The 23,400-nt window shown below is 40.2% G+C and overlaps 1 protein-coding gene across 3 annotated transcripts in view; it reads left to right on the top strand.

The window, feature by feature from the left end:
- The window catches only part of bmpr2a (bone morphogenetic protein receptor, type II a (serine/threonine kinase)), a 31,374-nt gene extending 12,947 nt beyond the window's left edge, over positions 1 to 18,427 (top strand). For all 3 annotated transcript variants that reach the window (XM_052140791.1, XM_052140790.1, XM_052140792.1), the window contains 7 exons: positions 2,864 to 2,978; positions 9,097 to 9,257; positions 9,343 to 9,490; positions 9,664 to 9,800; positions 9,927 to 10,096; positions 10,417 to 11,591; positions 14,910 to 18,427. In XM_052140791.1, the coding sequence (XP_051996751.1) occupies positions 2,864 to 2,978; positions 9,097 to 9,257; positions 9,343 to 9,490; positions 9,664 to 9,800; positions 9,927 to 10,096; positions 10,417 to 11,591; positions 14,910 to 15,181 (2,178 nt within the window). In that variant the 3' untranslated portion in view covers positions 15,182 to 18,427. The remainder of the gene's footprint in view (positions 1 to 2,863; positions 2,979 to 9,096; positions 9,258 to 9,342; positions 9,491 to 9,663; positions 9,801 to 9,926; positions 10,097 to 10,416; positions 11,592 to 14,909) is intronic.
- Positions 18,428 to 23,400: the final 4,973 nt, after the last annotated feature.

Below are 23,400 nucleotides of genomic sequence, written 5' to 3'. Positions count from 1 at the left end.
GTGAGTATCGCAAGAACTGTGAAGAAACCAAACTTGAAATCTCGAAAAAATTTCAGAACAGCAAAGGTGCATTGTCTACATAATTGGGAAAAATACAGCTGTCTTATTTGGATGCTTAAAGACACTCATTTAAAAATGTATGAATTTCATTGTACTGTATCATACACAAAATAACAAGCAAGTGGCATCTGCGAACAAATGATGCTAGACATTCTCTTAGCAATAACAACTTTTTTGAGGCATTTTTGCAATTAATTCCAACCATTCTAACCGGGGGTTTTATTTGTAAAACCAAATAAACTCCTTTTTGTGAAATAGTTTGCTTGAAAAAGTGTGCTTGTTGCTTTAAGCTTAATCTACAGCATTTGTGGCATAATGTTGATTGCCCCAAAAATTCAATTTGAGGTGGTCCCTCCTTATCTTAAATTTTTTTTTTATCTGGGTTACATTGAGGCACTTACACTGGTAGTGAATTGGGGTCAGTCCACTGCCGGTCATCTTTGGAACGCTCTCTGGAGGCTATTTCCAATCATGCCAGTGCAGCTCCTATCTATTTGAATGGAGAAAGACCGAAATCTCAAATACAGTTGGTCAAGATTACAATAAAAGAACATATTTCAAATCAGCAATAAAATCTGACAATACTGGTCTCATTGTTACCTCATATTACACAAAAAACCCTGCAATTCTCCCATCTTGTATAGCCAATGCGCATGCAGAAGTTGATTGACAGGCGATGTCAGTATCTAAAAGGTGACTGGCTCTTTTAACTGTGAGGCGGGACATCCTCTCTACATCTGTTGACCGTTGGGCGCTCCGAGCTCCTTGGTTGAGCGTTCCAATTTCTCCCATTCATTTTAATAGAAGTGGCCCGTCTCTGCTAAATAATCTCGTGCCAATCGGTAAATGTTAAAATACTGTTTTAAAAAGCTGTTTTTAGAAACAGCTGACTATACAATTCCTTACACATCAAACAAACACAGATGAAACATTAGAATTAAATTTGTTACTCAGTGGCATTACTGACGTTCTCAGTAATACATTTAAGCCATTTACTCCTAAGGTTGGGATCCTTCAGAAGGCAATGCAGAGATGCAGTTTTTCCACAACCAGAAAAACAACAGTGTAATGGGAGCCAGCTGGTAGAGAGCTGTGCAGTGTGTAAAACCCTCACTCTCGTGACCTCAAGCATTTAAAGCCCTAGCCTTTAGCCTCCTTGTTAGCGCACCCGCCTCCCACGCCGGAGACGCCGGTTCGAGTCCCGTTCGGAGCGGGGCGACCAGGGCTGGTTACAACAGCACCTGGGGTCTTGCTTGATGTCTTAATCTTTTCGTTGGAGAAAGGCAAACAGCAGTAAAAATAGTACTAATTTTAGTGTTGCTGTAATATTGTGAAGGCGGGGCTCTTTATATGACTCTGCACTATGATGTCATAATTTAGCCAATTTCAAAACGAGTCGCTTTTGCAGAGTGGAAACAATAAATGCTCTTTTTGGGCTGGAGAGGAAGTTTTGAGGTCTGAAACTTACAGTATGTTTTTTATATTACAGACAAAATATGTCAAAATATCAAGGCAAATTTGATTCCTCATGACATGACCTCAAAGATGGAAAAGGTGGGACAAGTCATGGTACATTTTTTGTTGAAAACCAACATTATGCCTCAAATGCTATCGATTTAACTTGTATTGAACCTGGAATTTTCCTATAAAATGAATGCCACTTGGTTTTATATTTTGCTGTCTAATGTAATAATATTTATGATCATATCTTAAGTCTGGTTTAAGTGTCCAAGTGATTTTGGGCCACTGTGTGCCCATTGTGTACTTTAAACGTTAGCCAACCGGAAAGCACATAAAGCAAAAAAATAAAAAATAATAATAATTCAAATTCAAAGTTATTATTCTTATTCTTTTTTTTCTTTTCAGCCATTTAATTGTATTTTCCCCCTCTTACATTCCTCCTCCTTGATCTCATAGCTCTGAAAGTGTTAATGCACGTATTTGTTTTATGGTTATATTTAGTGTCCTTGGGGATCTGATGTCATGTTTGATCTCGTGGTAACAGCAGTTCACAAACATATCTGCATATATCACCTAGAACTCTCACTCTCATCTCCAGTTTTCCTCTTTTTCTTTTCCCTGCTAAAATAAGCAGCCTAACCTGGTTTGCTGGTCTTTGCTGTTCTCCCAGCCTGCTCAGACTGGTCTGTGGGCTGGTTTTAGAGAGGTTTTGAGCACTGTGGTGAGGCTGGGAGACCAGTTGAAGACCACTTTGCAAGTTTGGTCAGGTCCCAGCATGATCCGGCTGGTCTGCTGGCTTATTTTTCAAGATGAGAGACCAGCTTAAACCAGCTAAGACAAACAAACTACCATAGGCTGGTGTGTGCTTTTTTTCAATGTTTTTTTTCTCAATGCTTTCCTCTCTTTCTGTTTGTTTACAGTCCAGCACAATATCCTCATTTTACCCTGCATATGTTCGTGCTCTTGCCACATACACCCACCCACAAACACTCGCTTTTAATAGAGGAAGAGATTTTATTGACTGAGCTGAGAAGTTTTCATTTATTCATAACTATGGGCTCTCAGCTCGTACTTCCTGTGGGCTAGCCTCAAGCCAGGTTGCCATGGCAACAGGAGGCGTCTCTGAGGTAGTCCCAAGGTAAGGCAGAAGTGCATTTGGAAACATTGTAGTCTGATACACTGCATCTATTCCTCCTTTCTTTATGTATTAATATCAGCCTCCATTGATTCACCATCCTCTTCCCCTCACTGACTCCCCCTCCCTCCTGTTTTTCCTGTGCGCTCCTCCCTGTACTTTGCAGCTGATTTCCTCTGAATAGAGTACTCCCTCTGGTTTTCCCAGGGCTCTCTGTGCACGTATCTAAGCAAGCAGAGTGTGGACTGGCTGAGCTGCTGTCGTTTGGCTCTGTCTGTCACTAGAGGGTTGGCGTACCTGCACACAGAGACACAGAGAGGAGGTGAGACACAGTAAACGATACACAGACATTAAAAAAAATAGTTCACCCAAAAATGGAATTTCTGTCTACATTTACTCATCCTCATGTTGTTCAAAATGACATTGCGGTATGACATTTTTTCTTCCATGGAACATAAAAGGAGATGTTTTGAAGAGTTTTACGCTGCTCTTTTCCATGCTATGCAAGCATACGTGACTTCTGCTGTCAAGCTCCAAAAAGGCACAAAAAAGCACCATAAAAGTAGTCCAAATTATGAAAACGTTTTGTGTGGAATGGACCGAAGTCACTGTTTACAGGGCTGCGCATTGATACAGATTTCCCGATTCATTTCATCAAATGGTAAATATTCTATTACGATTTACAAGTTCTCGATTCAATTAGATATAAATTCATATGGGTATATTTCAGTTAAAATGTCAATTTTGCTTACATATAAAATACATTATCTCCCAGCTAATGCTGTTAATTATACAGGGGACTTTCTTACAAGGTTCATTAAGAAAATATATATATAAAAAAAAAAACGTTTTATTTGTTTTTCATCATTTTGGTCACATTTTAGCTTTCCATTTATTACATCAATAAATATGATATTATATTGCATGTATTATATTTTGGCACATGTTTATTGTTAAATGCATAATTTACATTATTTACAAGTATTTACATTGATTAGTTGAACACCTGCTAAAAATCGTTACTGTCTCTTTAAGAAAACCGGCAGTTCTGTAGCGAGCATCTGTAAATGAGAGCATAAGGACTCGAATGGCTTCTTTACCTCATTCGTGATATTCATGATGAGAATGAAATTGTTTTGTTGTTTTAAATCAACAATTGACTAAAAAAATAGAAAGGATATTAACAGAAATATGTTTCACCGACAAATGGATTGCGTGGATCTTGTCTTTGGACCAGAGAACAATCAAATCAAACTTTTAACTCTCAACCCGCTGTGAAAGGATGCAGAACCTTTAGCCAGTATACTACTGCATCAATGCTGAGTGAAATCTGAACATTTACCAGCCAGGGGCTAATAACAGACATTTTTGGTTGCATATCATGAAATTTGGTCTCATATGCAAATTATTTGCGCACATTGTAGAGAGTTGCGCATATAGTAAAAGATCGATCTTGGGATTTAAGAATCAATATCAAGATCGTTCAAATGAAGATCACAATGCATCAAAAAATCTGTATTTTTTCCCCAGTCTTCTCACAACATGACCAATCATCATTGACTGACCTCACCTGACGTGATGTGTCTAAAATCACCATATTTGATTTGAGAGCTACAGAATAAGGGGAGATTTTTATTGAAAAACGATTTAAATTTGAGTCTGTACCTCACACAAGTCTATCAAATAGCTTAAGAAAACGTGCAATGCTCTAATCTGTTGTATAAACTACTTTTAATGATACCTTTTTGTACTTTTTTGTCATTTTGGAGCTCAGCAGCCCATATGCTGTTCTCACTCATGCGGTTGTGTATGTGTGTTATACATTATAAATGTCCTTAGTCTGAGAAAGCAGGAAGTCAGACTCGCGAGAATGAGTGTAATTCTCAAACCTTTTTTGTTTCGTTTTCTTTGTCTTTTTTCAATGTGAAAGGCTCTGTTAGTCATAAGGTTTTATTTATTTATTTTGTTTTATTTATATATCTTCACTGATGTGAAGTGCATGAAAATGAGATGAGAAAGAATGAGACAAAAAGAGAGACTAAAGGAAGGAAGAAAGTGATGCTATTTTTTTTTGTTTCAGCGCAGTCCTGATATATGCTGACATTTCTTTCCTAAATCATAGATCATATCTGGCCTCATACAAAGACTCTGTCACAGAAGTTGCACCTTGGAAATAAACACTAATGATAATTTTGTAAAAATCCAAATAACTTTACAGATCTTTATTGTGAAGGTTTAAACAATGTTTTCCATGCTTGTTCAATGAACCATAAACAATTAATGAACATGCACCTGTGGAACGGTCGTTAAGACACTAACAGCTTACAGATGGCAATTAATGTCACAGTTATAAAAACTTCTAATGACTCTCTGAAAAACACCAAAAGAAAGATACTCAGGGTCCCTGCTCTTCTGCGTGAACGTGCCTTAGGCATACTGCATAGAGGCATGAGGACTGTAGATGTGGCCAGGACAATAAACTGCAATATCCGTACTGTGAGACACCTGAGACCATGCTACAGGGAGACAGGAAGGACAGTTGATCATCCTCGCAGCGGCAGACCACATGTAACAACACCTGCACAGGATCAGGACAGGTACAGGATGGCATCAACAGCTGCCCGAGTTACACCAGGAATGCACAATCCCTCAATCAGTGCTCAGACTGTCCGCAATAGGCTGAGAGAGGCTGGACTGAGGGCTTGTTGGCCTGTTGTAAGGCAGGTCCTTACCGGACATCACCAGCAACATCATCGCCTATGGGCACAAACCCACCTTCACTGGACCAGACAGGACTGGCAAAAAGTGCTCTTCACTGACAAGTCACAGTTTTGTCTCTTCAGGGGTGATGGTCGGACTTGCGATTATCATTGAAGGAATGAGCGTTACAACAAGGCCTGTACTCTGGAGTGGGATCGATTTGGAGGTGGAGGGTCCATCATGGGCTGGGGCGGTGTGTCACAACATCATTGGACTGAGCTTGTTGTCATTGCAGGCAATCTCAACGCTGTGCGTTACAGGGAAGACATCTTTCTCGCTCATGTGGTACCCTTCCTGCAGACTCATCCTGATATGACCCTCAAGCATGACGATGCCACCAGCCATACTGTTCGTTCTGTGCGTGATTCCTACAAAACAGGAATGTCAGTGTTCTGCCATAGCCAGCAAAGAGCCCGGATCTCAATCCCAATGAGCACATCTGGGACCTGTTAGATCGTAGGATGAGGGCTAGGGCCATTCCCCCCAGAAATGTCCGGAAACATTTCACAGCAAGAACTGGCAAATCTGGTGCAGTCCATGAGGAGGAGATGCACTGCAGTACTTCATGCAGCTGGTGGCCACACCAGATACTGACTGTTACTTTTGTTCTTGATCCTCCTTTTGTTCAGGGACACATTATTCAATTTCTGTTGGACACATGTCTGTGTAACTTGTTCAGTTTATGTCTTAGTTGTTGAATCTTTTTATGTTCATACAAATATGTACACATGTTATATTTGCTGAAAATAAAAGCAGTTGAAAGGGAGAGAACGTTTCTTTTTTTGCTGAGTTTAGTTTGCGCGAGTCCTGAAAAGTTCCAATCTACCAACAACAGGTCTTAAAGTAGAAGTTCACCTACAAATGAAAATTCTCTCATCATTTACTCACCATCGTGCCATCCCAGATGTGTTTGACTTTCTTTCATCTGCAGAACACAAATGAAGATTTTTAAAACAAAATTTCAGCTCTGTAGGTCCTTACAATGCAAGTGAATGTGACCAAAACATTGAACACCAAAATATATGAGAATGTAACTTTTTTTCTTTTTTTGTGGTATGTCTTGACATTGCAGTCTCTAAGCACAAGCACGAATTCAAGCTCGGTTACACCTCCTAGCACTTGATGCATGCACAGAGCGCTAGATGGGGCTAGGAGGTGTAATTGAGCTTGAAATCATGATCGCCAAGGAGACTGTTGATGTCAAGATTAATACCGAAAAAGGGTTATCTTTTGGTCTGTTCTCACCCTAAACCAGTTAGTAGTAGCATTAGTAGTCTTTATTTATCCCCATAGGGAGATTTTGATTCAATGAGTGTCTAACATGGGCATCTTTGACAATAAGCACACAAATAGACAACATCTTTAAATAGATACATAGAAATGCATTGTACACAGTGAACAATGAAACATGCTACTTTCCTGGTACACTTATCTCCAATTACCAAATTCCGCCCACACACATGAATTCTTTTGTGAACAGTAGCATTTCAAAAGCATCAGATGATACAAAAAGTCATGACACTCTCAATAAAAACACTGTAAAACATGTAAAGCAGGTTGGAAAAAAACTATATGAAACGCAAGTAATAATATGGAACCAACCACAAAATCCTGCGTAGTTAGAATAGTAAAATAAAAAGGCCTTTTTAAAAGGAACGAGAAGTTCTTTCCCATACCTTTCATTGTTAAAGTCAAAACTCTGTGCATCCACTTAAACTGTATTTTGGCGTATATTCATCTGTCAGTTGGAAGAAGCTAACAAGCCAAATTACTAGGCAGATTGCATGACATGCCCTCATCCTTGAAACCATGATCAGAACTACACAAGCTAAAAGAAAGAAATGGATTCACTTGCGACAAGAATAAACCGTTTGTGCTGACCACAGTTTGTTTTGTGCTCTGAATTATTGGCTGCTGGGAGCGTGAAACCATCTATAAACATTATTGATATGTCTGTGCTGTGCATTTCTCATCTTCAGCAGCTGGTAAATCACACATTTGGGGCACTATTTTTAAGAGCACTAGTGCTAAACGCAACGCTATGCGATGTCAAACGCCCAAAGTCAGTGGGCATGGCCATGGAGTTTTGGTATTTTCATGCAAGCATGCGCTAAATCTAGGCAAAATTGCTCGAGCGAAGTGTTAATGTGCTGGGTCAAGTGTAATTTAATTCTTAGTTTCTTCTCCGGTTATTGCACCCTCAGCGTCCCGTTATATAATCAATTCCCTGTGATATAAACAAAGACATCACATTCATAGGAAATGAAGTGTAAATGGTCTGTAAGCAATGAATTAGAAGAATAGAAATATGGACCTATTTTGTGGATTAATATTTCTATGACAATGACATGCTCCTTTCATATGCATGGAACCTCTAGAAGGTTTTACACCAATACCATAAAGTTTTGTTTCATAAAACAGCTACAACAGTGATTGCCAGGGACATAATTTGATGTTCCTGTATATTTTTTGAGAGTTTGGACGTGAACTTTATTACCACCTGCTGGTGGAATCTCCATACCACAAATGCAGGAACTGATTTTAGACTTTACGCTGAGAACAGAGGTGCTTCTGAAATGTCTTGTCCTATTTCTCAGGAAATAAGAAAATTGCGCTAGTTTGCGCCACTTCATTAGCATACAATACAAACACACAAACACTCATTTAAATTGCTCTTAGAATTAGCACTCTCAAGACAATTAGATGCGATGTTGTGCACGGTCCTTGCACGTTATGCTTTGCGTAGCACGCTCATGAAAATAAAGCCCTTGTTGTTGTTTTTTATTTGGTTTTCTTGTTATGTTAAAAAAATTTCATTTCATTGGGCCAATTCAGGTAATGGTAATTTTTTTTGATGGAAAAGTATGTAAAAATTGTTCCTACTCCCTTAAAGATATTAAAGGAATAAGTGTCCTGAGATATCTCACCGGTCTCTGTGACAGGTGAAGACTTTGTAAACAGAAAACAAAAATGTGTCCGCAATCCGCGGACATTGACACTTTTCATCTATCGATAATTTTGCTCGTTCTCATTTGAAGCGGATCATTGAGGTTATGAGAGTTGAGGGCGCTATTGTGCCACTGTTGACTTTGACAGCCACAGGAACAAACAATGCTGCTCTTTTGCTCAATTTTGGTCTCAAAGTTATCTTTGGAGGGCGGGGTCTTGGAATGAGGGGGGCTTGGCTAATTCAATGGCTCAGTAACTTAAAAGCTTCAGAATGCTAAAATCGCTTGCAACACCTTTAACACTTTTCAGTATTTGATTTTTAAGAATATTTTATTTACTTTTGTATGATAATCAGTCTGAACTGCTTGATCCCAAATGTAAAATCTGAGTCTTGAAGCAACCCAGTTAAGAAACCATTACTTTATTCTTTACTGTTGTTTTTGGAGACCCTAATGGGTTGTAGTGCTCTCTAGTGGCAACTCTGATGGTAACGCTTTACATTAAGGTTCTAAATGTTAACATTAGTTAATGCATGAGATATCATGAACTAACAATGAGCAGTCATTTTTACAGCATTTATTTTATCTGGGTTAATGTTCATTTATAAATTATTCTGATATTGTGAATTACTCTTATCTTATTTTCCCTCCCTTTCGCTGGCTCTGTCTCTCTCTCTTGCTCTCTCTCTCTCCCTCTCTCTCTCCCTCCCTCCCTCTTCCTCTCATTGTTAGATGTGTACAAACCGGCCATCTCCCATCGGGATTTGAACAGCAGGAATGTGCTGGTGAAGGCAGATGGCTCGTGTGTGATCAGTGATTTTGGACTCTCCATGATTCTGACGGGAAAGAAGCCGCCTGGGCACGGAGAAGAGGACAACAGTGCCATCAGTGAGGTCAGCACACAGTAATCCAGACCAGTTCAGACCAGTTGTGTTCTATATATCTAATCACATCTATTGTATCTCCCACACTTTATAGGTGGGTACAGTACGGTACATGGCCCCAGAAGTGCTGGAGGGGGCGGTAAATCTGAGAGATTGTGAGTCTGCGCTGAAGCAGGTGGATGTTTATGCTCTGGGTCTGCTTTACTGGGAGACATTCATGCGGTGTGCTGACCTCTTCCCAGGTACCACTGACATATACACACATATGCAGCTCTCTCCATATCATAGCTGCTGTTTGTTCTTTAAAGTGCTTTAAGCAATTTCTGCCATTTTGCTAACTTTCAGCACATGCACTCTCTCTCATAAAAAAATGCTTACAGCTTCTTTAATCTCCTTAAAACTCCTCTCCCATCAGGTGAGACAGTGCCAGCATTTCAGATGGCATTTCAGGCCGAGGTGGGCAATCACCCTACTATAGAGGACATGCAGGCACATGTATCCCGAGAAAAAGAAAGACCCAAATTCCCAGAAGCCTGGAAAGAGAATAGCCTGGTGAGAAATCAGGATGTGAATACTCGCACATCTTAACAACACTCATCAACACCATCTATAATATGTTTGTTGAGGTTTATGAATGAGGGTGTGTGTGTGTGTGTGTGTTTATGTGCTAATGTGCAGACGGTGCATTCTCTGAAAGAGACCATGGAGGACTGCTGGGATCAAGATGCTGAAGCCCGACTTACAGCTCAGTGTGCAGAGGAGAGACTCACTGAACTGCTGCTCATCTGGGACAGAGAAAAATCAGTCAGTCCTGCTCTCAACCCCAGCGCTGCACCGTATAACCACAGGTAGCATGCAGATGCTCTCACAATGAAAAACTCACTCATAACACATGAAAGACGCTCACTTGACACTGCTTACTGGCATAAAGATATAAAGTCAGAGGCTTGAATTAAAATAACCACCTCTACTTCTCTGCACTGCTCTTACGTATTACTACTGGACTGTATATCAGCCACATTGGAATGCGTCGCAACTAACTGTTGTATAATAATCATAATTTTAACTGTTACAAACAATGCTGATTTTATTTATCATTTGAGATGCTCTTTAGTCTATGTGCTTCTGTATCTCATGAGTTTCAACTAAAACAACGTACATTTTCTAGGAACTTCTCTATAGGACAGCAGACACCCAAAGTGGGATCTTACCTCGAATACTCATCCACAAACACTGAAGATCATGAGAGAGCTGCACTCCACAATGACACCTCAGCAGACCCGTCCTCAATGGCAGGATCAAATCCTGCAGAGAAGAACAGGAACTGCATTAACTACGAGTGGCAGCAGGCCCAATCACGGCAGTCTAGCGCAGAGAGCTCTACCCACGTGCCCATCACAGACACTTGTCCTGCCAACCAGCCTCCTCCAGGTGGCAAGAGTGAGCCTGTTTGTGCTCAGCTGACCCAGGAGGACCTCGAAACAACAAAACTGGACCCAAATGAAGTCCAGAGGAATCTGCGGGAGAGCTCTGATGAGAGTCTGATGGAATATTCGCAGAAACAGTTCTGTTCTCCGGAATCTGTGAACTCGCACATCGCTTTCTACCCCCTCATGAACGTAGCTGCTGACGTTTCAGGGTCACAGGGTTCCGGATGCCATGCTGACACCCCACCAACCATCTTACCCAAGCAGCAAAACGTCCCTAAGAGACCAAGTAGCCTAAACCTCCACGGTAAGCCCTCTGGGAAAATACCAACTTCTTTGTCTTCATCACTGCGGATGAAATTTGGAAAACTTGGCAAGTCCAATCTGAAAAAAGTTGAGATGGGCGTGGCCAAAGCTAGTGCAGTAAGCACAGCACATGAGCCTCGGCTGAGTACTGTTGCCAACAACGAAGCTGTGGCAACCGCTAATAAATATGCGGCCGGAGCCGCACCCGAGTCAGCAGGAAGTGCAGTGTTGAGTTCAGAGGACTTTGGCCTCTTGACCACCAGCCCTGATGAGCAGGAACCTCTGCTGAGAAGAGAGGCGCATCCCGACAATGCAAACAACAACAACAGCAATAACAACAATGGAGAGGGAGACGAGGATGGAGATACTGAGGAAGGAGGGGAAGGAGGAGAGAACAGTGAGAGTGTTGCTCCAACTGGGGAAGCCCCATCCTCCTCTACCCTGGAGCCTGTTGCACTGCCTGGTCCCTGTCCTGCCACAGCCGTGGTTCCTCCACAGGCCCAAAGCACAGTCCAGACACGTGGAGAAACCCTGCTCAGACAGAACAGGGTGCGCAGACCCGAGAGGCCCAACTCACTGGATCTGTCCATCACTACACTGCCATTGTTAGGTGGGTATAGAATGAGTGTATGTTACAATGATCTTCATTCTTTCTTTCTTTCTTTCTCTATTTTCATGACTGCAATGACTGTCTTAGTACTAATTCTAAGCCAGCACAATGCATTAACTGCAGCAAACCTATTTTTCTATAATTGTAAAAAGACGTCTGAGCAACATGTCTGTTCTCGGCGCAAAGTCTAAACTCAGTTCCGTCATTTGCAGTTTGGGGTTTCTACCAGCAGATGATATGAAAGAGCTTTCAATCACTTTCAAAACTAGCCATGATTTATGTGTCAGTTGGGCAATATGATTATTAATAATAATAGTAATAAGTTAATTTTGTATAGCGCCTTTCCAAAGCTTAAGAACACTTTACAGAATATAAACAGAAAACATTAGATAGAGAAACATATAACAAATATGCGGTACATTGCAAAACAATGAACAATGGGTTAGCAGCAAAGCATGTTTCAAGTGTCCCATAACAGCGCCAAGACCACAGGTGAGACAGGCCGATAAACATTCATTGCGGTCCGGATGCAGGAGGAAGCACAACATCCTCTGTAGTATTTCACTGCTAAACAACATAGCCTTTCTTGAACTCTCTCGATTTGTCTCCCGTTGTTCCAGTGCTGAGTTATTCCACAAAAGTGGTCAAATGGTCCATATTTCTATTCTTCTAAAGCATTGCATTGCACCAAATTCTTATGGATAGTCTTCATTTATATTGACTTGACAGGTAATGGAATTTAAAATAGGATGTAGACGGTGCAATAACCGGAGAGAAACCTCAGAATTTTCCCACTCTCAGTCCATTTGCGCTTTTCGCACGATTTTATCAACCCACTTGCGCCTAGACGTAGTGCATGCTTGCACGAAAATATCAAAACACATTTAAAAACTTCACTTTAATACAACTACCACAGTTGTAATGAAAGAAATCTGTTAAAGTTTACTGTGATAAATGTTAGTACGGGTGTATTAATGTGTAGATGTGAAAAGACTTGTAATTGATGCTGGTGCAGGTGTTTTCTCTTTGTTGACGCGCGTGCACATGCTCCAGTATACAGTAGTAGGATTGAGAAGAGCTCATCATTTGCGTGAGAGATTCTCGGTGGATCGCGTGACATGCAAGTAATACCAGTCTTCAGTCACCACACGCACATCCACGTTCCACGTGAGAAGCATATTTAGTGGACCACCAGTGACCTCAACCAAAATTATGCTAACTCACATGCTTATTCAAGCGCATACGACATCTTCTACAAGTCCCTTGTGTTGAAATTATGGAACAGGAGGTGTTCGAGCTCTTCTGTAAACAGAATTGCCATCCAAGAAAAAGGCCATCCACATTAAAACACTGTACAAGACAACTCGCTCTAATCTTAAGACATTTTCAACCAATCACTGACTTCTTCAAATCTTCTGTTATCGTTCCGATTCCAAAAAAGGACAAAATAACCTGCCTTAACAATTACAGGCCTGTTACACTTGCATCTGTCATTATGAAAATATTTGAAAGATTGTTTTTACATTACCTGAAATCAATCACTGTTTCTCATATGGGTCCTCTGCAATTTGCCTATAAGGCCAATAGATCAGTGGATGATGCTTGCACTACACTTTATCCTACAACATCTGGATCTCAGAGACACAAATGTCAGATTATTGTTTGTGGACTTCAATTCAGCCTTAAGTTCAGGTCTATTAGTGAAGAAACTCTATGATATGGATGTTGATCCATCCATTTGGAAGTGGATTCTCAGCTTCTTGACAAATCGGAAACAGTGTTTTCATATTGGCCCCCACCTCTCCCTATGTCAGACAACCAGCACTGGTGCACCCCAAGGATGTGTGCTCTCTCCATTACTATATTCCCTGTATACCAATGACTGCACTTCAAGTGATGCCTCGATCAAACTACTGAAGTTCGGAGATGACATTGATGACATCGAGATGACTCATTGGTCTCATTAAGAACAGGGATGAAAGTCCCTACAAAAGGGAAGTGGAGAGACTTACACTGTGGTGTAGCACTAACAATTTGGACCTCAACACCACTAAGACTGTTGAGATTATCATCGACTTCAGGAAACATCCCAGCAATCCATCCATTACCGATCAAAGACTCAACAGTTAATGTGGTGGAATCTTGCACATTTTTAGGCATCATCCTCTCTAACACTTAAAATGGGACAATAATATCATATTGATTATTACGAAAGCACAGAAACGAATGTACTTTCTAAGCTAAGGAAACTGGACATTGCACAACCCCATTCTAATACAGTTTTACAGAGCCATCATTGAGAGTGTTTTAACATCTTCAGCTATTATTTGGTTAGGCTCTGCTGATAATATATCAAAGAAACCACTTCAGCATTACATCAATGTGCTGAAAGGATCGTTGGCTGCAACCTTCAATCACTTGCTGAGCTCTACAAGTCTAGAACTATTAACAGGGCTACAAAGATTATAAAAGATCATTCCCACCCCGCTAATGATTTGTTCCAAATGCTTCCGTCTGGTAGACATTTCAAGGCTGTTCAAACCAGGACCAAAAGACACTTACATATTTTCTTTCCCATTGCTGAATCGTTTCTCAATTAAAACCTGCAAAGATAAATATGTATGGTATTGTGTATGTGGTACTGTAATTGGCATATTGTGTCTTCTGTTTGCATGTTGAGCAGATGTCAAACTTGGCTAAAGTAAATTCCTGTACTGCACATGCACTGGCAAATAAAAGCAATTCAGATTTAGCGCTTATTGATCTTGCTTTTGACACTTTATGTCATAAATTTTGCTATGGCGGCCTGAAATTTCACTTCGGCGCTACTGAACATTTTTCAGTGCAGGAAAAACCCTGAAGTACTCATATAATTGAACCATACCCTGCAGAAGGAAGACTTTTGAGAGTTGTTGAGCCCTTGCAGAAGGGTGAGCATAATTTGGGCAATGTCCTTGCAGAAGAATAAACAATGCCGTGCGATGCGCCCTTGCAAAAGGGTGAGCATTGTTAAGGCTATGTGTAAGCATAAAAACCCTGCTGAAGGGTGAACGGTGTTTGTGCAATACCTCCGCTAAGACAATAATGCTTTGCCCCTTTACACTGCCCGAAAGACGCCACAGTTGCAGCACCTGACAAGCGCATTTGTGCTGATTAGGAGAAGTACTAAGCCAATTGCAGGAGCACCACAGTTGCAGTGTACAGGATTAGAAACACTATGAGGGTTTATATATATTTGCATGATACATTCGTTAAAACTAATTGAACGGCTTTTGGAACCATTTTTAACGAGGTCAATTCTTATATCTCCCGCTGCAGGCAAGTCTGACGGCAACATGACAGAGGGATCAGGAGACAAAATCAAGAAGCGAGTAAAGACGCCTTATGCTCTGAAGAAGTGGCGTCCTGCCAGCTGGGTCATCACCACGGAAACAATGGATGCTGAGGTTAACAACAACAACAGTTGTCTTGGAGGGTCCAGTCAGAATCAGGGTCAGGCCGGTACCAGCAGATCTAAATCGGCCTCTGCTGTGTATTTAGGGAGTCGGGAAGGATCTCGCTTCTCCGATCCCAATGATTGTGACTTTTGAACTTTAACCTTGAAGGACAGGTAATGAGCTAACTTTGAACTCCACAGCTCTAAAAAAGCCTATTTCAGGATGCTGTGGAGAGAGACTGATGTGAACAGGACCTTATACATGTCTTAAAGTTAACCCCGATCTTAAGCACAGTAAGAGTCTTAGTGGCTTACTTTACAGTGAAAACAAGTTATACAGCCATCTTTAAGTTTGATGTTATCATGCTCAACATGGCTTCTTTTAAAATGCAATTGTATGTCTTTGTGTTAATTATGCATCTTGTTTTGGTTTCACTATTTGGATTGAAATCATAAATCATAGTATTTTGACCATTTTGGTGAATGGTCCCAAATCTTGAACCATTGTAAACACTTAATTATCACAGGGTTCCCATGGTCATGTAAAGCCTGGAAATATCAGGGAATTTTAAAATTGTGATTTTTAGGCCTGGAGAAATGATGGAAATTTTAATTTCTATTGTTGATATGACATGTCTAGTCATGCTCAGCTCTAAAATGTATTGGCTAGAAATTGCTCTGAATGAGTGCACTCTCTATCCAATGAATTGTATAAAAATAACCACAAAGTACTGTAAAAGTCATGGAAATTCAATGGTCAAAATGAAACCTGTCATCAGAGTAGAGGGCTACCCATTAATGTTCATAATTTTAATCGACTAGAACATTATGCAATGACTCTCACAAATATGTCTGAAAGGTGACAAAGCTTTAATTTCAGTGTGTAACAAATTATTATTATTATTATTTTATGGGTCCTGGGTTGTGTGTTTTTTCCTAATTGCTTAAGCTTCAAAAGTATAGAAAATGGCTATTATTCCCCATAAATGTGCTTTTGTGACCAGGACAGTGATATTTTGAAATGTACCTATTTTCCAGAACATTCCAGATAGATTCAATGCTGAGTAAACTTCTAGAACTTTCTCAAACTTTCCAGTAATGTAAATAGTAGTATAAATACAGGGGCCTTAAGCCCACCAGTTCTGTTTAGTTCCAGCTGCCTAAGTGGATACATATCTGCATTTTTCTGTGATGTCATCAAGAGGCCAATTTGCAGACAGTTGTTACTGTCCGCGGCCAATTTATCAAGACAAGAGTGAAAAACTACTCTGTGGAAGCATCTGCTAAGATGTGTGAGGCCTACAAGGCATATTTTGGCAATGCCTGTCGGGGATCAAGACAAACCCAAAGATGGACAAAGGTAAGATGGACAATTGTTGCTAGGAATTTTATGTTAAAATTGTCAGATGTTTTTTGGGATGCCTTTGGGACAGCGGGGACAACAAGGCGCACTACCACAGGCGGGACTGGCCACAATGGACCGAGTTCTCTGTGGGGAGGAACAACGTCAAGTGGGAGCCACTGGTGGAATCGGGCCTTATGAAACAATTTGTCAGAACTCTAGATAAGGAGTCGGCAGCCTTCAAGTACCTTCAAGACTTCTTCCCTAAGCTGTCTGAGGCAAAGGTCAAAGCCGGTGTCTTCGTCGGACAACAGGTAAAGAAGATCCTGGAGTGCAATGAATTAATTCCCCAAGAAGTTCACTAGTGAGGAGAAAATGGCTTGGAACATCTTTGTCGCAGTGGTTTGGGGCTTCCTGGGCAATCACAAGGCCGAAAGCTATGTGGAGCTGGTTGAGACTCTGGTGAAGAACTACGGCACAATGGGGTGTAGGATGTCCCTCAAATTCCATATCCTTAATGCTCATCTTGATAAATTCAAGGAGAACACGTGAGCATTCTCGGAGGAGCGCTTCCTTTAGGATATACTGGACTTTGAACGCCACTACCAAGGACAGTATAATGAGAACATGATGGGACACTACATTTGGAAGCTGATCCGTGAAAGTGATTTACAGTATAATCGTAAATCTCGAAAAACTACTCGCATTAAATCTTTTGTAGTCATTTTTGTATTACTTTACTATAAATACATGTTAATTTGGATTCATATGTTGTTTTTGTCTGACTTTGTGAACGAAAAGACACACATTCGCCCTTTTTCTCATTGGAAATAGGTACATTTCAGAATATCACAGTCCTGGTCTCAAAAAACTACGTTTGTGGGGAATAATAGCCATTTTCGATACTTTTGAGGCATAAGCAATTAGGAAATACCACTTACCACCCAGGAACCCAAATTGTGTTACATAGTGTTTTTGGCCAAACGGACCTGCAGAATATGTTTATGTCCTACTCAAATAATTTACCTAGAGTTTCTTTGAACTTTGAGATGTTTGACACCCTAATTTCACTGAAAGTCCCTTGTGACTCTGTGGGCATAGCATCTAATATTCACCAATACCATTGTATGCGCAAAACCTATTTCTTTAAAGGCAGAAACACATTTTCACTTTGGTTGCACAAAATATCTCTCGGCATCAGGGAGACACTCAAGACCATTTTCAGAAGTGGCGTGAACGCTCAAAGACTTCGGCAACATCTGATATGGTCAGACGGAGGAGTCGCACCTCTCGCTGTCTGAACAATTCACAAGCTTTACTCACTGCATTGTGTCTACACGAACTGTTCCGGATCCTTTTAACATGTCTTATATGATATGCTTTGGACCTACTTGTTATTTACCTATTTTTCTATGTGTTTGATTTAGTTCAGTTATCCTCGTGTTTGTTCTTGTGTCCGGTCTCTGCTTGTGTGAAAGGTTTTAGTGCTGCATGTTTGTATCTATACCCGTGGGGATATGCATCTTCAATCGCACTTGCCTGTTCCAGTCATTGTATGAACAAGGAGTCTACAAACGGACCAAGGGTAAAGGTCTAATCAGCTTGTTCGTAGTCTTTTAAAAGGTGCAGTGCATTCAAGAGCTGCATTTTATGCTATGCACAAACACATAAAGCAAGCAGGTCTGGTCTGAAATGGAAAATATGAATAAACTGCTCTGGCATGTCAGTGATAATTAAATAGACACTGTCATTGTTAAAACAGTGTCCTATATCATCCTCACCCGAACTGACCGTTGCGTGTTTTAAATGCATCTTAAAGAGCACAAGACCCTAGTGTGTGTGCATATGCACATGTTTGTGTTTGTGCATGTACTGTATGTGTGGGTGAGTGTTTGTATGATGTTATTCTCTTGTTAACATAATCATAGTGTTGTGGTCAATCATTTTATTATTCTCTTGCTGAGACAGTTTGAAAATTGTGATTTGTATAAGAAGGTGCAGACTGTAAAAGTGTATTGTTATTTGCAGAATATTCAATTAAAATATGCTTTGCATTTGGATAGTGTTCATTTATTAACAGTATGAGGAAAAGACTGACAGTATACTGGTGCAAGCAATTGAAATTGCAGTATGGCACTATCACCGCTAGTCGGCGCACTAAAACACGTTATTCTAACCTTGACATTTTAGTTAGTGCTTATTATATTGTTACCGTCACAGTAAAGTAAAAATGCACATTTGAAACGTCACAAATTATAGGGTTTTGTATGAAATTCTAAAATCAACATTTTAACTCATTCGCCTCCTTTAGTAAAAAACACACAGTAACATCACTTAATGATATCCACAATACAACAATTTATTCCCATAAATAATGAACCACAATTTAATGCATTACTATAACGACTATAAAATTACTATAATGACTGTGATAAGCCTATATGCATAATAACACATGATGAAAATACATTTTCAATGCCGACTGTGTTTTAATGCGTTATTCTCTTAAAAAAAAAAAAAAGTATTACGTGACTTAAATCATTATTATTTACAAATGTGTCAAATGCAAAAGAGTGAATTCATCTGTTTTTATCTATAATCTAACATTTGAATTATTTCATAATATTATATTCTAGGCCTATAATGGGCTTAGACACCATAACTTGATTAAAATGATGTATTTGACCCTTGTATAATACCCCTGAAAAGCAATTCTAGGGGGCAAATATCACCTCTTAATAAACAATTATACTCCAGGCACTTATTACAAGGCATTAATAATAAGATATTAATAGTGCTTTGAATTGTAATGTGCCATAATACATTTTTCTCATAATTTGTGTAACTACTGTTGTTATAGTACCAAATGAATACCTATTAATCATTTTTAACCTGTTAATAATACCTTAACCCTTGAATGCATGGGTGTTTAGCCAAACATTACTATTCTGCTCTTTAGCACACTTTTGGTAGTTAAGCATTTATAAAGAATTGATAGTTTGAATGTATTATTATTTATTTCAATTATTTTTATTTATTTGCCATTTTGACTTATTTATTTATTTATTTTGTTACACCATTCAGAAGAGAAAGGTTTAAGAATACTAAAGAGGTGTGGGCAGAACTCTAAAAAATAGATGAGGTACAGGGGGTGGAATGAGGTCCCCCGGGTCACTAAAGGCCCGAGGTATGCATTTGAGGGTTAATATTGCATTATATATGTAGGCCCCATAGAGATTGTTTTTAGTGCTACACATTAATTCTCATATTTAATTAAACTGGAGCCTGCACAACAAATAATCAATCAAACACATTAGCCTTCAAGCGGGAGTGAATTGAAAGTAATCTACCTCCTCATCTCGGATAGCTGTCAGTGTCAGCAGAGCTGGAGTTTGTACTCCTGTTTAAACTGAGAGGAGGCGTTGCTGCTCGCGCAGGAGCCTCATCACGCACTCTATGGAGTTATATATGTGCCATAATTCTGCACGCACAAAATTATATTTTGAGCGCACAAAAATGTTCTGCACGAGCAAGATTACCTTTTGAGGGCATAAAGTTATTTTGCATGCGTACGATGATATTTTGAGTGCAAATTTTCTTTAAATAAAATTCTGCACGTGCAAGATGATATTTTGAGAGCACAAAAATGTTCTGCATGCACAAGATGATATTTATAGTGCAAATACTAAAATTCTGCACGCACAACATGGTATTTTGAGTTAAAAAATAATAATCTGCACGCACAAGATGTTATTTTGAGTGCAAAAAAGTTTATTCTGCACGCACAAGATGATATTTTGAGTGCAAAAAAAAAATTCTGCACACACAAGATGATAATTTGAGTGCAAAAAATTGATTCTGCACATGCAAGATGATATTTTGAGTACAATTGTTTTTCTGCACGCACAAGAAGATATTTTGAGTGCAAAAAAATTCTGCACACACAAGATGATAGTTTGTGTGCAATCCAGTTTATGCGCTCAAATTAAACTTTTGTGCGCGTAGAATTGTGGCACAAATATAACTCCATACACTCATGCTTACGGGCAGTGTGAAACTGGCACGAAGCGGCGCGCGGGACTCTTGGGAGCTCTCGATTATGAAGTAACGGTGCAACGGGAACGCGTTACCTCTCGACCTCTCGGACTATATGATGCTGCGAAAACCAACACTGAAGTATGGAGCTGCAAAGTGGATAGATGACCAGTCTAGCTCCATGGTACAACTGTGAGGAATGCGTCATCGCGTCTTGTTGTGAAGGGCAGGTCCCAATTGAGGACTTCCTCGGGGGACTACCTGTGTTATTTCTAGTGACATGTATTCATAATCTTCATTTATCCAACTGACGCAAGGTGCGATGGCCTCGTTGGCTCAGCCCGAGACGCGAAAGTTCACGCGCGGTCTGAGTAAGCCCGGCACCGCCGCTGAACTACGCCAGAGCGTCTCCGAGGTGGTGCGCACTTCTGTGCTGGTGGTGAGTGAAAGTTTGCTTTTGATGCAGTTGCTTTGGCTGCATATAAGAAACAGCCCACTTTTATTGCATTTTTCTGTTAGTAGTTTCTGTCATTTATCCACATTATGACTTAAATAATGAATATAGGACAGGGCTGTTAACATGCTCATATGAGTGTTTCTAAGGTGAAATGTAGATATAGGCCACCCTACATGTCACTGATTGGATATAAATATGCAGCTCATTATAGATACAACCACAGGGCACCTGCAACCTGCTATATTATTCTGACAGAGTTACATGCCCATGCATCTCCATAGTTGCCAGCTTCATCTTCCATCTCTCCAGTCATGCCTCTATGAAATGAAAAGTTTCCCACCAGTGTTTAGTCACTGATTATGATTGGACTGGGGTTAAAATGGGAAAAAAGGCTTTTGGAAACTTTCCTGCTGAAAAGGTTCCACCAGCAGCAGCTTTTCTTGACAATAGAAATGTCACCTGTATAACTTCATCTTTCAGAACAGGAGAAGGTGTCTCGGGAATTGTCAGTGTGCTGTCTCTACATCCATTAGAGGATGAAAATTACATCTTGAACGAATAGGATACAGATCAAATCATTGAGAGCCGTCTAAATCCACCATAATTCAGTTGTTGCCATACTGTATCTAAGGAACACTTGGAAAGTGCCAAAGTGAAGTTTGCCATCCTCATTTTGTGCAAAAACATTTTTCTTTTTCCCTGCACTTAAAGTGATTCTGCATTGTTTTTAGTTAGATAATGTCTAGTCTCACATTGTCAGACTTTTGACAATGGCAACAATAACCACAATAATATTCAGTCGACATTATCTCCATTAATATTGGCTTAAAACAGAATTGTAGTAATTTCAAAAGTACTTAATATTTCACAGATATAAACAGATAGTTATACCTGTAGATATCAGCACCCCGAAGTAGAGGTCTGTAACCCGACTCAGGCCCAACGGGACCCGAGAATCCGACGGGTTTCGGGCCGGGTTCGGGTCAGTTTTTCAAGTATGACTTTGGGTTCGGGTTTGTAATTAATGAAAAAAACAACAGGCTTACCAAACTTGTTTCTCACACGCGCTTTCACTCACAAACTCGCACGAATGGATGAGTTAGGGGTAGTTCACACCAAAAGTGTTTTTGCGCACATCTGTTCTGTTTTCCCCAGTTACGAACACGCGCTGGATATTATAAACACCATGTCAAGTTGAAAAGAACTTAACATTTTCGAGTCACTTGCGCTCCGTTTCATTCTTTGCACTGTGTCTATATTGTTCTGCACCAGGTGAAGTTTCAGCACATAAACGGTAGGGCAACGCTTTTTTTCCCTTCTGCTCTGGTGTACTGAGGGGCTTGTTAAAACTGTATGTTTAATGTTTCAGTATTGTTAAATGTTGCCTAGCTACGTACATAAAATACAGCCAAGAGTACTTGCTTAGAGAAGAAATTAGATAGTAAGCTATTTCAGGTTGGATCTGGTTCAGGCTTAAAATATGATGGTATCGTTCGGGCCACACGGTCTCGGGTACGGGTCGGGTGTCTATTTAAGGCCTGTTCAGACCTCTACCCTGAAGGGGGGCATTCCAAGCCCAGGGCGCCATACAAGCTACAACCGCCACTGCTCCCCCATATTCCAACTAAGATGTATATGACTTTCTTTCTTCTGCAGAACACAATTGAAGATTTTTAGAAGAATATCTCAGCTCTGTAGATCCATACAATGCAAGTAAATGGTGGCCAGAACTCTGAAGCTCCAAAATGCAGATCAAGTCAGCATAAACATAATCCATCAAGTTCCAGTTGTTAAATCAATGTCATCAGAAGTGACCAGTTAGTTTTGGGTGAGAACAGATCAAAATCTAACTCACTGTACATCTTGACAGCAGTCTACTTGGCGATCATGGTTTCAAGCTCGATTACACTTCCTATAGCACCATCTAGCGCATGTGTCAAGCACTAGGAAGTGTAATCGAGCTTGAAACCATGATCGTGCCTAGAGACTACAATAGCAAGATGGACAGTGAAAAAAGAGTTGTATTTCAGTCTGTTCTCACCCCAAACCGACTGGATCGCTTTACTTGATTAGCTTTATGCTGACTTAATCTCCTTTTTTGAACTTCAAAGGCCTGGACACCATTCACTTGCATTGTATGGACTTACAGAGCTGAGATATTCTTCTAAAAACCTTCATTTGTGTTCTGCAGAAGAAAGAAAGTCATACACATCTTAGATGGCATGAGGGTGAGTAAATGATGAGAGAATTGTTATTTTTGGGTGAACTATCCCTTTAAGTTGTACCCTAATTGTTAAGAGCCTGGGCAGCTAATACAAATGTTGCAGCTTCAGTCCCAGATAGGAATGGCCTTGAGAGTTGCCGGAGTTGTAATTCGCCTCTATCACCATTGTGACCATTAGCAAGGCACATAACTCCTCCTGCCATTGGTAAAATCCCAGGTCACACAGGCAAAAGGGAAGTCACTACATTAAAATGCTGTTATGTCTACTTCCGCAGTAAATAATCTCTCTGTGTAGTCATGTCCCACTACTGGAAG

This window comes from Xyrauchen texanus, chromosome 13, assembly GCF_025860055.1.
Source record: "Xyrauchen texanus isolate HMW12.3.18 chromosome 13, RBS_HiC_50CHRs, whole genome shotgun sequence".
In the NCBI taxonomy this organism is placed as follows: Eukaryota; Metazoa; Chordata; class Actinopteri; order Cypriniformes; family Catostomidae; genus Xyrauchen; species Xyrauchen texanus.
This window is presented reverse-complemented; position numbering and strand designations above follow the sequence as displayed.